Source organism: Theropithecus gelada, chromosome 3, assembly GCF_003255815.1.
Source record: "Theropithecus gelada isolate Dixy chromosome 3, Tgel_1.0, whole genome shotgun sequence".
NCBI classification, from domain to species: Eukaryota; Metazoa; Chordata; class Mammalia; order Primates; family Cercopithecidae; genus Theropithecus; species Theropithecus gelada.
This window is the reverse complement of record NC_037670.1, coordinates 148,385,792-148,401,936: the sequence shown is the minus strand read 5'-3', so window position 1 is coordinate 148,401,936 and position 16,145 is coordinate 148,385,792. Positions and strand designations below refer to the sequence as shown.

At 41.7% G+C, this 16,145-nt stretch overlaps 1 protein-coding gene across 1 annotated transcript in view; it reads right to left on the bottom strand.

Annotated features, from left to right (window-relative positions):
• Positions 1-2,463: 2,463 nt before the first annotated feature.
• The window catches only part of LOC112621266 (hyaluronidase-4), a 38,415-nt gene continuing 24,733 nt past the window's right edge, over positions 2,464-16,145 (bottom strand). Inside the window, exons 3-4 of the mRNA XM_025380618.1 lie at positions 5,106-5,195; positions 2,464-3,186 (exon numbers count right to left, since the gene is read on the bottom strand). Coding sequence (XP_025236403.1) covers positions 2,785-3,186; positions 5,106-5,195 — 492 coding nt within the window. The 3' untranslated portion in view covers positions 2,464-2,784. The remainder of the gene's footprint in view (positions 3,187-5,105; positions 5,196-16,145) is intronic.

Here is a 16,145-nt window from a genome sequence, read left to right as displayed (position 1 = left end):
TGTTTAAGTTGACTCAAGGGTGCTTTTGATACAATCCTAGTAATCCTTGATAGCTTCTTTGGTTTATGTTATAACAAGAGATTCCAGACTCATCTTGAGCAATTTCTGTCTTAGATAGGCCTGGAATCAGACATTTTCCTAAGAGGCTCTGGTTTCTTTATGAATAAATAAAATTTAGACACTTAGAGTATGTCAGATGGGTGCATTGCTACTAGACAAGTTAATTTAACAGTTTTTCTTCCACAGGGTCAAAAAAAGCAATGACTGCCTGATACCAGAATCACTATACTTGTGAATTATATTTCTCTGTAAATGGGTTTTTAAAAAGTACAAATAAGTCTTCTATAGTTTCTGCTGAGATCTGATGGAAAGAATACTAGTTGAGGTTTCAAAAGTAAAGGTTTAAATCCTGGGAACTTCTGTGTGATATTAAGTAAGTCATTTCACTATTCTGAGTCATACATAATTTCTTGTACTTCAAAATAGAAATATTACCTATCACAGCTTTTATGAGAACCAGTATTGAAAGTACTTCATAATAACAGCTAACATTTCCTAGAATGTTTTATGTGCCAGCCTTTGTGCTATGTTACCTAGTTTATATCATTAAATCTGTATAAAAGGACAAAAAAATTTTTTTAATTATTATTATTAATTATCTCCCTCTTATAAGGGAGAGCACCAAAGATTAGAGTGACTGGTATCTTGCTGTTTCTATAAAGGAAATTTACAATGATCCCAAGAAGCCGAGGTCATCAAGCAGAGTAGGAGGTAGATTTCCTATCCAGGAGCAGTGAGCCAAATTAAATACACAGGTAATCTACAGCTGCAAAATGTGAGAAATGATTGAACATAACCAGTAGTAGCAGACCAAATTAAGAAAAATGTTTAAATGCATTAAATTTATGCTTAAAATTAGAACAAGTATATTTGGATTCAATTACAAGAAGAGGAAGACAAAGTTATGATAGAAAGAAAACTCAGCAACTGGGATTACAAACTGGGCTGTTTTACAAACTCGCCATTTGAATTTGTCAAGAGATTTATTCTCTTCAGGTCTCAATTCTTCACAGGGGAATGAGGACATATGATTGTACAAGCTAATCTGTTAGGATAAAAATAGAACAGTAATGCTTGAGGAGAACTTTATAATAACTCACTATTGATGTGCAGAGTTAAAAAAAATTACAACGTATTTATAGGTTCTACCAATTCAGGTTTCTGAATCACTCATTAATTCCTTCATTTAACGATACTTGTTGAAGACCTACTGAGGTCTGAGCAGAGACTCAGAGTTGAAAAGAACGCACCTGGATTTCAAATGTTTCACAGAAAAACAGAGGTGAAGAAGGAGGTTGAATCAACTATAATTCCTTCTACAGCAGCGTCATGTTTATTTTGAGTTTACCTTTCAAGTAGATTGTCTCCAAAAGAAGGAAGTCCTATCAATTAAACATGACTCTCAAGAGAACAACATAATGTGTATAAGTGATTTTAAACAGAACACAGCATCAAGAAGTGAAAATTGCCCAAGACCCCGTTTTATCCTGCACTTTTCTGTTACTTCGGTAGTCAAGAGTTGGTTGAGGCTGGGTGCAGTGGCTCACACCTACAATCCCAGAACTTTGGGAGGCTGAGCAAGAGGATCTCTTGAGCCTAGAAGTCCGAGGCCGGCTTGAATAACAAAACAAGACCACATCACTACAAAAAAATAAAATAAAATAAAGTCAGTTGAGGATCAACAGCAGAGTCCAAGTATGCAAGGGGTATGTTATTCCATTTACTCCTCAGAATAATTAATTGAGGTAGGAGTTATATTACTGATTTTCAGATAACAAAACAGGGACTGTAGGTAACTTTCCCAAGGTCACACAATCAGATACGTAGTGAAACCATGATTCAAATTAGATGCAAAATGACTCTAAATTCCCTATTCAAAAGTCATATATAGGAAGGGGAAAGCAAAAATATCTAACATTTCGCGTAGACCTCTTTTTCAATAGCACTTCTGGGCCCCTTAAATGTCACTTTTTCTACATAATGATTTTTGCTTGCAAAAGTCACCAACTGCATTTTTACTAATATGGCTCCAGCTTCCAGATCTACAGCAGTGTCAGCGTAGGTCAACATGAATATTATCCCAAAGCCTTCACAGTATTCAGACTACCAGGGTCTGTGAAGGAAGGACGCAAAGTGCCATCTTAGAATTGGTGCTTGGTAGGTCGGGAATGACTCCCCCTTACCTCAGTCTCTGGCCCCTCATGAGAAGCCATGCCAGGAATGATTCTGCACTCAATGAGTCCAGGTGGGAAATAGAAACCTAGTGTGAACCCGAGGCTAGAATAGAAACTGCAGTTAGTCCTCTTCAATGGACCAGTTGACCAGGTGACCCATTCTGTTAAATCAGATGATTACTTAGTAATGTGTCCTTAAATAAACTGCCAACTTGAAAAAAAAGTCTTTGAAATGAATAATTTAATATTTTATGTATAATTTTATGTATGTACATTCATGTAAAGACTAAATTATACTAGTTTTAGTTTAAATGCAACTTAAATGTTCCAATAAAGAGGAAGTGTACATTGACTTTACTCCAGATCTGATTTCCTAGCCAGATTGGAGGCAAATAAAATAATATGTTTCTGTTTATGTTAAGTGACATACATAATGTCTACTTATAATACCTCTCAATAGAATTCATAAGAGAAAAAAATTGTCATAAGTTACATCCATCTTTAAATGACTACGCTAGAGACCACACAATTCCCTTTAAACTCAATTATCTCACAAATGAATGCTTCGATAACTTGCTAAAAGCAGTAGACAAAGTGTCATTAGTGAACCAGGAGAAGGGGAAACCCCAGAACAGCCATCAGCCGTCTTTACTTCTCTGCAATCAGCTCCTTCATATCCCCGATAACAATGACAGGAAAATGTATCTGCCATCACTGCCAGGTCTGCATCAGATGCTCTTCCTTTCACAGTAAATTCCCCATCCTCAGAGGCCTCTATGTGGTAACTTGCGGGGTTCAAGTGAAGGTAAGTGGGTGAGTTCCACATCTTCCTTATGCACCTCCCGTTGTTCCTGCAGAGGTGAAAGCTGCATACTTCAGCAGCTCTGGTCACATTGGCTATGTAGCTCCCTAAATCAGAACTCACAAACTGCTTCACCTTTGTACAGTTGGCCTAAAAATGTGGAAAGAAATTGATTTTAGTGTTTCTCACTGATAGAAATGTAGAAAGAAATCGATTTTAGTGTTTCATGCTGGTACTGATAGAATTAGAGCTTCTAGAACAGTTCTTTGGTCTTGATTAAAACATAATGGCTTGGTTCCAGTTGTTGAACTTGTAGGCTCCTGGGCACTATAACAAAGATCCCAAATCAGAAAGGGGAGAGGTCTGAGGGGCGGGAGATGGATACTATGTTACAGTCAGGTTAAGCAACTGAACTTGCAAATGGCCCCCAGAATCAGCACATGGGACCTTGCCTTTCTCCAATTTACATTCTTTTTTTCTTCCTTCTAGCTCCCAAGTTAATGGGTATAAAAGGAAAAGGAACAAACCCAAATTAGGAATCTACCAGAACTGCTGCCCTCAGGCTACCATTCAGGTATGTGGGGCCTTCCATGGTTGTGTTACAGCCTGAATCGCAGTCCATCATTTATTGTCAAATCATCTTATTCCACCATTCTACCGAGTATTATAGCCTTTTGGACTTTCCTGTTAATTTCCATCAACTGTCCTGGGTTCTGTACTTCTAACACAATTCAAACACAGAAAAGTCTATATGGCTGACTAGGTAACTTTTGTGTATATGGTTCCTATTACCTGTTCTAAACAGAGGCCATCTGTGTGCACCCACCTTCCTGATGAAGCTTTTCTGATGAGCCACCAAGGGGCTGGGGTGGAAATATCACACCTGGAAAGTCAGGAATTAATCCTCTGAGTTTCTTCCTAATTCTCATATGTGGGCATAGGCATAAACAGTTTCATGAACATTATCTCAGTAGCAACAAATTGAGACTGTGAAATTCTAAGAATAATATCAGATCATCATGGACTTGCAAAAACCTCAATTTAGCAAAAAGTGTCAAGGGTACCAGTATTCAAGGTAAAATGCATTACACTATAGAAATATAAACAAACTACATCTGGAAATATGGAAGAGATTGTAATTAATGTGGGTTAGGGAAAACTAAGAATCTTTCCTGAAGTAAAAAAAATATCTCAGCTGAGAGAAATTTGAAGAGCCATATAAATCTTTTTCTTTTTCTTTTTTTTTTGAAATGGAGTCTCACTCTTTCATCCAGGCTCAAGTGCGATGGCATCATCTTGGCTCACTGCAACCTCTGCCTCCCGGCTTCAAGCCATTCTCTTGCCTCAGCCTCCCAAGCAGCTGGGATTACAGGCATATGTCATCACACTCGCCTAATTTTTATATTTCTAGTAGAGATTGGCTTTCTCCATGTCAGTCAGGCTGGTCTTGAACTCCTGGCCTGAAGTAATTCCCACCTCCCAAAGTGCAGGAATTACAGGTCTGAGACACCGTGCCCAGCCATAAATCTTATTTTAAATGCTGTTAATTTTTAGCTGATTTCTCTGTAGAGAAAAAATAACTTCATTGTGGAGAATTAAAAAGTTACCACCTGTTTCTACCTCTCAAAATAGTATATAACACATTTTCTATAGTCGTTAAAATGCAAGGTGTCCATCATCAAACTGTGACTAATGCCAGCTCTACCACTAACTATCCTAAATAGCTGTTAACCTAGTTGGTTTCCTCTCTAGTTTCACCATCTGTAAATGAGGACGATGGTCACTACCTCATATGACCAGGAAGTGAGCAAATTCGACTCAAAAAATCTCTTAGCACAACCTTAGTGTATCATAAATATTCATCAAATGTCAGTGTTATGAATACTATCTTTATAAAAGTTAACAATATTTTTTATCCTTTTCTATGTATCAGGCACTGATTTGGAATATTTATTCTAAAGCTGGTTTGCTATGGAAGTCATGAGAGCTTTATTAGAGTAAGCTCTCCAAGAAAGCAGAGAAATACTTTAAAAAAAAACATTAAATATACCTTCAAGATACTGACTTACCTTGGATGAAGTTAAATTCATGTCTCCCCAAATAACAATGCCTGCAGCTCCCAAGGCAGCACTTTCTCCTATGGTGCTGACTAGATCTTGCTAGATTGAAGAGAGTAGAGTTCATTATTAATTTGAATGTAAAACAACTCACCGGGAGCCAGGCATGGTGGCTCACGCCTGTAATCCCAGCACTTTGGGAGGCCGAGGCGGGTGGATCACAAGGTCAAGAGTTTGAGACCAGCATGGTCAACATGGTGAAACCCCATCTCTACTAAAAATCAAAAAAAAAATCAGCCAGGCGTGGTGGTGGGTGCCTGTAATCCCAGCCACTCAGAGGCTGAGGCAGGAGAATCGTTTGAATCCAGGAGGTGGAGGTTGCAGTGAGCCGAGATCACACCATTGCACTCCAGCCTGGATGACAGGGCGAGACTCTGCCTCAAAAACAAAAAACAAAAAACCCACCAGGGATTAGGATTAGAGTCTGAGTTCAGTATAATAGGTCTGGTACTGAGCTCATATACTCCTTAGATACTGTTTTCTATTTTCTTAGAGTGACACAAACGCTGAATAAACCAATGCTCAAAAATCACACTCTGTAACCATGTGCAAAAACATAAAAATATTTTTAAAGAAAAACATATTTTGCCATGCAGGATGTTATTTTGAAGACAATGAGTCTGTAAAGGGTTATCAGAAATTATTGAATTGAAATAAATCAGGGGCACACACCCACACACCAGGTCATATGTATGTGTTCCGGAAACTGAATCCAGAAGTTTTCCTTCTCCAAATGGGATCCTCTTAACCAGGTTCCTTTTCCATTTTGCAGCGTGCCCCAGTAACACTTCATCCCCACAGTTATTTGGATGGGTTTATATCATTTCAATTCCAAGGCCAGGCAAAGAAGCAACGTTAAGGGCTTGCAGGCTCTGATTTGGTCCAGCTTTTATATTTGTCCCTGAAATTATGTGTGTTTAATTTCTAAGTATCTGGCCTAACGGGCTTTATTTATGACTCATCCAGTCATGGTAAAGTCACTGGAATTTTCTGCAATATGGTTAAGATAGACAAAGGTAACGTTTTAGCAGAGAGAATTTTGATTTTATAATCTTAAAGGGTTATTGTTTTAGTGTTTAAAGATTAACATGGATCTAGGCCATTTTCTGGAGGAAATTAAGATTTGAATATATGTAGTTGATTTCCTGGTTTGTTAAATTATAACACATTCCCCCAATCTTTAGGATACTAAGCATTCACCTTTTACTCCAAGGGTGAATTTCTACCAATTAAATGCTAGAAAATGTTACTAGGTGATTTGGTGGAAAACAAAAGAAGAACTGTAATTGCTATTTTGCCATTGGGCACTTAATATTAATACTTGAGAGATAAATCTCTTTATCTGATACTTTTATTGTCTAACACTCAAAGGTTTTACAAGATCATTTTTCAAAGTTTTTGTTTGTTTGTTTGTTTGCTTCTGGGCAATTGTCTTGTGACTTTCAACAAGGAAAGAGATTTTGGGTTAAACTAATTTCCATTTCAGGTTAACATCCATTTTCATTTCGTACAATTACAATTTCTGCTGAACAGGCCATAGCTGACATGACAGGAAGGAGAGGCTCAAATGAGATAATATAAATGAAAGAATTTTGAAAATTGTCAATGGCACGATGAACAGGGACAGAGAGGGGGCCATCCCTGCAGTACCAAGACTGAAGAGTCTGCTGAGTCCGTGTCCACTCCCTCTTTGGGCAAAGACATAAGGGAGCAGAACTCCTCACTCCCCTCACTTTGAAACTTCCCTGAAAATGGTGTCATATAGTCACATGGTGTGATCAGGGCAGAAATCCCCAACAGCTCTCCTTTTGATTAAGGCATTGTCATCAAAGGAGAATAAAGACATAACATTTACATTTTATATTTATAGGCTATTGAACTATAGTAAGTATGTAAGTGGCAGATGTTTCTGGTGAAAGCCACACACACCTTCTGAGGTTGCTGTCAGTTTCTTCTGAATTAGTTTTCAAATCAGTTTCTCACCAAATTAGTTCACTGTCACCTCACAGAGAGCAGGGTGCTGAATGAATCACAAAGCAGCTATGTTTTGGGGATCAGAAAAGCAAGGGCACTACCCAGAGAGGAAAGTCACAGATAAAAGTGCCTCTGGGTGCAGATTGGGACACCTGAAAGCTTGAGCCATGGGGGTGTTGTCACATTAAGGAGAAAGAAAGGAACAAAGAAGATGTACTGAAAAGGAGCCTCCCAGGACCCAGCGTGGCACAGGGTGCTTTGCGCCTACACAGGATCCTCCGACCTGAATCATGGTTTCAGAAGCAGAGGGTAGGGCTACTCAGGGGACTCACTCAACACTTCCGTGTCAGTCCCTGACGCTTACCGGAGTGCATGTAAGCAAGGTGTCCACTGTGGGGAGCTGGAGCATTACTAATGAGCTGCCTTTGTGCCTTACCGGAGACAGAATGAATTAATGACAAGGATAAACATCTTTAAATCTATAGGCAAGGAAACTCCTCTTGTTAATTTTTAAAAGCATATCTCACAGATGGAACAGGAGGCCATTATCTTAAGTGAAATAACTCAGAAACAGAAAGTAAAATATCACATGTTTTTACTGGTAAGTAGGAGCTAAACGATGAGTAAATATGGACATACAGAGTACAATAATAGACATTGGAGACTCCAAAAGATAAAAGGGTGGAGGAGAGTGAGGGATAAGAAATGACTTGTCGGGTAAAATGTACACTTTTCAGGTGATGGGTACACTAGAAGCCCAGACTTCACTACCACTCAATATATCCATGTAACAAAACTGCACTTGTACCCCCTAAATGTTTACAAATGGAAAACTAAAAATAAATAATCAATGTTTTAAGAGCACAGCATCAGGTTATATCTAGGTTGCATTCATATGTAAATAATATAGGCAATCTTCTGTGTGAAATGAGGCTTGACTGCCTCTGTATGCCCCAAGCTATAGCTACTGCCTGAGATTCCACTCTTAAATATCCCATGCTTAAGTTTAAGGCTTTGATGGCTGTTAAAAAAGTAATAGCCATACCACATAGGTTTCTGTAGAACTTCAAGGTTTTCATATGCAAGTTCTCATTTGATTTTCATCATATTTTTGCTAGGTCAGTAGGGCAGGTAATATTGTCTCATTTTGTACATGAAGACACCAAATCCAGGGAGGTTAAGAGATTTACTACTTACTAGTGAATCTTCTTTGTAATCTTAACTGTATGTGTGTGCATTCTAAAATTCAGACATTGTTGGGAAAATCAGAAATGGAAGCCATTAATGGTCATTAAGAGTTTGGTACAAATGAATATCAGGCTTTTTAAAAATTATGGGCAGGATTCTTCTAGGACTCGCCCTTTTCATTCAACTGTCTCTAAGATTCACACATATTGAGATATGTTGTTGTAATTCATTCATTTTTGCTACTTTGTTTAATTGAATTAAATATGTAAAAGTTCAAAAAAAGTTAAAAAAATAAAAATAAATAAAAGTTAGATGTTGAGCTTAAAAAAAAAAAAATTATAGGCAGGGCCAGGCACAGTGGCTCACGCCTGTAATCCTAGCACTTTGGGAGGCCAAGGCGGGTGGATCTCTTGAGGTCAGGCGTTCGAAACCAGCCTGGCCAACACGGCAAAACCCCGTCTCTACTAAAAACCCAAAAATTAGCTGGGCATAGTGGCGCATACATGTGATCCCAGCTACTCGTAGGCTGAGGCAGGAGAATCACTTGAACCCAGGAGGCAGAGGTTACAGTGAGCCAAGATGATGCCACTGCACTCCAACCTGGATGACAGAGGGAAACTCAACTAAAATTAAATAAATAAATAAAAATAAAAATTATGGGCAGATTTTTAAAGTCAATAGGGTACAATGGTGGGTACACTTATAGTTTAAAACACTTGGAAATAGCTTGCCACTTGGAAGAAAAAGAGTGCAGAATGAGATGAAACCCAAACTGTTGCTCCTTTTTTCCTGAGAGGGAAAAGAGAATTTCCGAGGCTACAGCTACTAGAAAAAGAAGCTTATCCCAGGTTCACAGAATGTGCAGAATGTCCCGGTAGTCTAAATTCATCTTTTGAAATGAACATTTTGTCCCGTAGAGTTTATTGTTTCTTCTAAAAGTCAATTTATTATCACTAAAGAAAGGAACTTGGTTGAGTCAAATATAGAACAGATGTTTTATAAAAGAAGCTGGTATTTTAATTTTGATTCAATTCCAGAGTCAACATTATTTTGTGAAGATTTAGATTACTTTCTTTCTTTTTTTTTTTTTTTTTGAAATTGAGTTTCACTCTGTTGCCCAGGCTGGAGTGCAGTGGCGCAATCTTGGCTCACTACAACCTCTGCCTCCCGGATTCAAGCAATTCTGTGTCTCAGACTCCCCAGTAGCTGGGATTACAGGCACCTGCCACCACACCTGGCTAAGTTTTCTATTTTTAGTAGAGATGGGGTTTCAATATCTTGGCCAGGTTGGTCTTGAACTCCTGACCTCATGATCCACCTGCCTCAGCCTCCCAAAGTGCTGGGATTACAGACATGAGCCACTGCACCCAGCCTAGGTAACTTTTTAAAATCTTTCAGACTGTACTGACTTCCTATTCTTCCTCATAAATTATTTATCACTGATTTTTCTAGGTGGTATGAAGAGAAGTTCACAATAGAGACTTTATTTCCTTCCTCCTTCACCTCATGAATGACCTCAGAGGTATGGCACTTACCATATTTCATACATATGCATCATTTCTCCCTCTGATGAATACACTCCATTTATGTTCCAAAGATACCTGGTCACTGTAAAATACCTCACCTGGGTATTTTCTATTCCTCCTCCTTAGGATGCCTAGAAGTCAGTGTCAGGCCTCCGAGCCCCAAGCTAAGCCATGTATCCCCTGTGACCTGCACATATAGGTCCAGATGGCCCAAAGCAAGTGAAGAATCACAAAAGAAGTGAAAATGGATGGTTCTTGCCTTAACAGATGACATTACACCACAAAAGAAGTGAAAATGGCTGGTCTCTGCCTTAACCGATGACATTACCTTGTGGAATTCCTTCTCCTGGCTCAGCCTGGCTCCAAAGCTCCCCCACTGAGCACCTTGTGATCCCTGCCCCTGCCCGCCAGAGAACAACCCCCTTTGACTGTAATTTTCCACTACCTACTCAAATCTTATAAAATGGCCCACCCTTATTTCCCTTTGCTGACTATCTTTTCGGACTCAGCCCACCTGCACCCAGGTGATTAAAAAGCTTTATTGCTCACATAAAGCCTGTTTGGTGGTCTCTTCACACGGACATGCGTGAAATTTGGTGTCGTGACTCGGATCAGGGGACCTCCCTTGGGAGATCAATCCCCTGTCCTCCTGCTCTTTGCTCCATGAGAAATATCCACCTACGACCTCTGGTCCTCAGACCAACCAGCCCAAGGAACATCTCACCAATTTTAAATTGGGTAAGCGGCCTCTTTTTACTCTCTTATCCAACCTCTCTCACTATCCCTCAAACTGTTTCTCCTTTCAATCCTGGCGCCATCTTTCAATCTCTCCTTTCTCTTAATTTCAGTTCCTTTCCTTTTCTTGTAGAGACAGAAGAGACGTGTTTTATCCGTGAACCCAAAACTCCAGCACCAGTCATGGACTCAGGAAGACAGTCTTCCCTCGGTGTTTAATCACTGCGGGGACCCCTGCTTGATTATTCACCCATGTTTCAGAGGTGTCCGATCACCATGGGGACGCCTGCCTTGGTCCTTCACCTTTAGTGGCAAGCACCACTTTTTTGGTGGGCAAGCACCCTCTTCCCCTTCTCTCTATGTCTCTATCCTTTCTTTTCTCTCCACTTTCCTGGGGGGCAAGCACCCCCCACCCCTTCTCTCTGTGTCTCTACCCTCTCTTTTCTCTGGGCTTGCCTCCTTAACTACGAGCAACCTTCCACTCTCTATTCCTCCCTCTTCTCCCTTAGCCTGTGTTCTCAAAAATTTAAAACCTCTTCAACTCACACCTGACCTAAAATGCAAATGCCTTATTTTCTTCTGCAATGCTGCTTGACCCCAGTACAAATTTGATAATGGCTCTAAATGGCCAGAAAATTGCACTTTCGATTTCTCCATCCTACGAGATCGAGATAATTTTTGTCAAAAAATGGGCAAATGGTCTGAGGTGCCCCACATCCAGGCATTTTTCACACTTCGTTCCCTCTCTAGTCTCTGTTCCCAAAGTGATTCCTCCCAAATCCTCTTTATTTCCCTCCCACCTGTCCCCTCAGTCCCAACTCCAAGCATCGTTGAGTCTTTCCAATCTTCCTTTTCTACAGACCCATCTGACCTCTCCCCTCCTCCCCGGTCTGCTCGTCGCCAGGCTGAGCTAGGTCCCAATTCTTCCTCGGCCTCTGCTCCTCCACCCTATAATCCTTCTATCACCTCCCTTCCTCACACCTGGTCCTGCTTACAGTTTAGTTCTGTGACTAGCCCTCCCCCACTTGCCCAACAATTTCCTCTTAGAGAGGTGGCTGGAGCTGAAGGCATAGTCAGGGTACATGTGCCTTTTTCTCATCAGATCTCTCTCAGATATGTCAGCATTTAGGTTCTTTCTCATCAGACCCCACTAAACATATACAGGAATTCCAATATCTAACTCTGTCCTACAATTTAACCTGGAGTGACTTAAATGTCATCCTAACTTCTACCCTCTCCCCAGATGAATAGGAAAGCGTTTTTTCTCTGGCCCAATCTCACACTGACAACTGTCGGCTCCAAGAGCCAGACCTCCAGGAAGGCATTAGAGCAGTTCCCCAAGAGGATCCCCAGTGGAACTATCAGGCAGATTCCCCAGGTATAGCTAGGTGAGATTACATGATTTCCTGTCTAGTTGAAGGGCTTAAAAGGGCAGCTTACAAAGCTGTTAATTATGACAAGGTTAAAGAAACTACCCAAGGTAAAGATGAAAGCCCAGCCCAGTTCATGGCTCGTTCGGCAGCAAACCTGAGCTTTACAGCCCTAGACTCTGAAGGGTCAGAAGACTGTCTCATTCTAAATATGCATTTTATCACCCAGTCAGCTCCTGACATTAGAAAAAAGCTTCAAAAATTAGAATCCAGGCCTCAAACCCCACAACAGGAATTAATTAACCCAGCCTTCAAGGTGTACAATAATAGAGAGAAGGCAGCCAGATGGCCACACATTTCTGAGTTACAATTACTTGCACCTACTGTGAGACAAAACCCATTTGCACCTCCAGCACACAGGAACTTCAATTGCCTAAGCTGCACATCCCTAAGCCACAGCAGTCAAGCATTCCTACAGGACTTCCTCCATCAGGATCTTGCTTCAAGTGCCAGAAATCTGGCCACTGGACCAACGAATGCCCACAGCCCAGGATTCCTCCCAAGCCATGTCCCATCTGTGGAGGGACCCACTGGAAATCAGACTGCCCAGCTCGCCCGGCAGCCACTCCTAGAGCTCCTAAAGCTCTAGTACAAGGCTGTCTGACTGACTCCTTCCCAGATCTGCTCAGCTTGGCGGCTGAAGACTGACACTGCCTGATCGCCTTGGAAGCCCCCTGGACCATCACGGACACCAAGCCTTGGGTAACTCTCACAGTGGAGGGTACGTCCATCCCCTGTGTAATCGATACAGGGGCTACCCACTCCACATTACCTTCTTTTCAAGGGCCTGTTTCCCTTGCCCCCATAACTGTTGGGGGTATTGACAGCCAAGCTTCAAAACCCCTTAAAACTCCCCCACTCTGGTGCCAACTTGGACAACATTCTTTTATGCACTCTTTTTTAGCTATCCCCACCTGCCCAGTTCCCTTATTAGGCTGAGACATTTTAACCAAATTATCTGCTTCCCTGACTATTCCCGGACTACAACCACATCTCATCGCCACCCTTCTTCCCATTCCAAAGCCTCCTTTGCATCTTCCTCTCATATCCCCCCATCTTAACCCACAAGTATGGGGCACCTCTACTCCCTCCCTGGCAACCAATCACATGCCCATTACTATCCCATTAAAACCTAATCACCCTTACCCTGCTCAACACCAATGTCCCATCCCACAGCATGCTTTAAAAGGATTAAAACCTGTTATCACTCACCCGCTACAGCATGGGCTTCTAAAACCTATAAATTCTCCTTACAATTCCCCCATTTTACCTGTCTGAAAATTGGACAAGTCTTACAGGTTAGTTCAGGATCTGCACCTTATCAACCAAATTGTTTTGCCTATCCACCCTGTAGTGTCCAACCCGTACACGCTTTTGTCCTCAATATCTTCCTCCACAACTCACTATTCCGTTCTTGATCTTAAAGAGACTTTCTTCACTATTCTCCTGCACCCCTCATCCCAGCCTCTCTTTGCTTTTACCTGAACTGACCCTGACACCCATCAGTCCCAGCAGTGACTACCTGTGCTGTGCTGCCACAAGGTCTCAGGGACAGCCCTCATTACTTCAGCCAAGCTCTTTCTCATGATTTACTTTCTTTCCACCCCTCTGCTTCTCACCTTATTCAATATATTGATGATCTTCTACTTTGTAGCTCCTCCGTTGAATCTTCTCAACAAGACACCCCCCTGCTCCTTCAACATTTATTCCCCAAAGGATATCAGGTATCCCCCTCCAAAGCTCAAATTTCTTCTCCATCCGTTTCCTACCTCGGCGTAATTCTTCATAAAAACACACATGCTCTCCCTGCCGATCGTCTCCAACTGATCTCTCAAACCCCAACACCTTCTACAAAACAACAACCCCTTCCCTTCCTAGACATGGTTGGATACTTTTTCCTTCAGATACCTGGTTTTGCCATCCTAACAAAACCATTATATAAATTCACAAAAGGAAACCTAGCTGACCCCATAGATCCTAAATCCTTTCCCCACTCCTCTTTCCATTCCTTGAAGACAGCTTTAGAGACTGCTTCCACACTAGCTCTCCCTGACTCATCCTAACCCTTTTCATTACACACAGCTGAAGTGCAGGGCTATGCAGTCGGAATTCTTACACAAGGACTGGGACCATGCCCTGTAGCCTTTTTGTCCAAACAACTTAACCTTACTGTTTTAGGCTGGCCATCATGCCTCCATGCAGTGGCTGCTGCCCCCCTAATACTTTTAGAGGCCCTCAAAATCACAAACTCTGCTCTCACTCATAACTTACAAAATCTATTTTCTTCCTCACACCTGATGCATATACTTTCTGCTCCCTGGCTCCTTCAGCTGTACTCACTCTTCGTTGAGTCTCCTACAATTACCATTGTTCCCAGCCCTGACTTCAATGCAGCCTCCGACATTATTCCAGATACCACACCTGACACCCATGACTGTATCTCTCTGATCCACCTGACATTCACCCCATTTTTCCCATATTTCCTTCTTTCCTGTTCCTCACCCTGATCACATTTGGTTTATTGATGGCAATAAACCATCAGTTTATTCTGTTCCACCAGGCCTAATCGCCACTCACCAGCAAAGGCAGGCTATGCTATAGTATCTTCCACATCTATCATGGAGGCTACCACTCTGCCCCTCTCCACCACCTCCCAGCAAGCTGAACACATTGCCTTAACTTGGGCCCTCACTCTTGCAAAGGAACTACGTGTCAATATTTATACTGACTCTAAATATGCCTTTCATACCCTGCACCACCATGCTGTTATATGGGCAGAAAGAGGTTTCCTCACTACACAAGGGTCCTCTATCATTAATGCCTCTTTAATAAAAACTCTTGTCAGGGCCACTTTACTTCCAAAGGAAGCTGGAGTCATTCACTGCAAAGGCCATCAAAAGGTGTCAGATCCCATTGCTCTAAGCAATGCTTATGCTGATTAGGTAGCTAAAGAAGCAGTTAGCATTCCAACTTCTGTCCCTCATGGTCAGTTTCTCTCCTTCTCATCAGTCACTCCCATGTATTCCCCCACTGAAACTTCCACCTATCAATCTCTTCCCACACAAGGCAAATGGTTCTTAGACCAAGGAAAAGATCTCCTTCCAGCCTCACAGGCCCACTCTGTTCTGTCATCATTTCATAACCTCTTCCATGTAGGTTATAAGCCACTAGCCAGTCTCTTAGAACCTCTCATTTCCTTTCCATCGTGGAAATCTATCCTCAAGGAAATCACTTCTAAGTGTTCTATCTGCTATTCTACTCCCCCTCAGGGATTGTTCAGGCCTCCTCCCTTCCCTGCACATCAAGCTCAAGAATTTGCCCCTGCCCAGTACAGGCAAATTGACTTTACTCACATGCCCCAAGTCAGGAAACTAAAATACCTCTTGGTCTGGGTAGACACTTTCACTGGATGGGTAGAGGCCTTTCCCACAGAGTCTGAGAAGGCCACCACGGTCATTTCTTCCCTTCTGTTAGAGATAATTCCTCAGTTTGGCCTTCCCACCTCTATACAGTCCGATAACGGACTGGCCTTTACTAGTCAAATCACCCAAGCAGTTTCTCGGGCTCTTGGTATTCAGTGGAAACTTCATATCCCTTACCATCCTCAATCTTCAGGAAAGGTAGAACAGACTAATTGTCTTTTAAAGACACACCTCACCAAGCTCAGCCTCCAACTTAAAAAGGACTGGACAGTACTTTTACCTTTTGCCCTTCTCAGAATTAGAGCCTGTCCTCGAGATGCTACAGGGTACAGTCCATTTGAAATTTTATATGGATGCACTTTCTTGCTCAGCCCCAACCTTGTCCCAGACACCAGCCCTCTTGGCAACTATCTTCCAGTCCTCCAGCAGGCTAGACAGGAAATTCACTAGGCTGCTAATCTCTTGCCTACTCCAGATTCCCAGCCATATGAAGACACCCTAGCTGGACGATCAGTTCTTATTAAGAATCTGACCCCTCAAACTCTACAACCTTGATGGACCAGACCCTACTTAGTCATCTATAGTACCCCAACTGCCATTTGTCTGCAGGATCCTGCCCACTGGGCTCACCGTTCCAGAATAAAGCTGTGTTCATCAGACAACCAGCCTAATACCTCCTCTTTCTCCTGGAAGTTGCAAGTACTCTCCCCTGCTTCC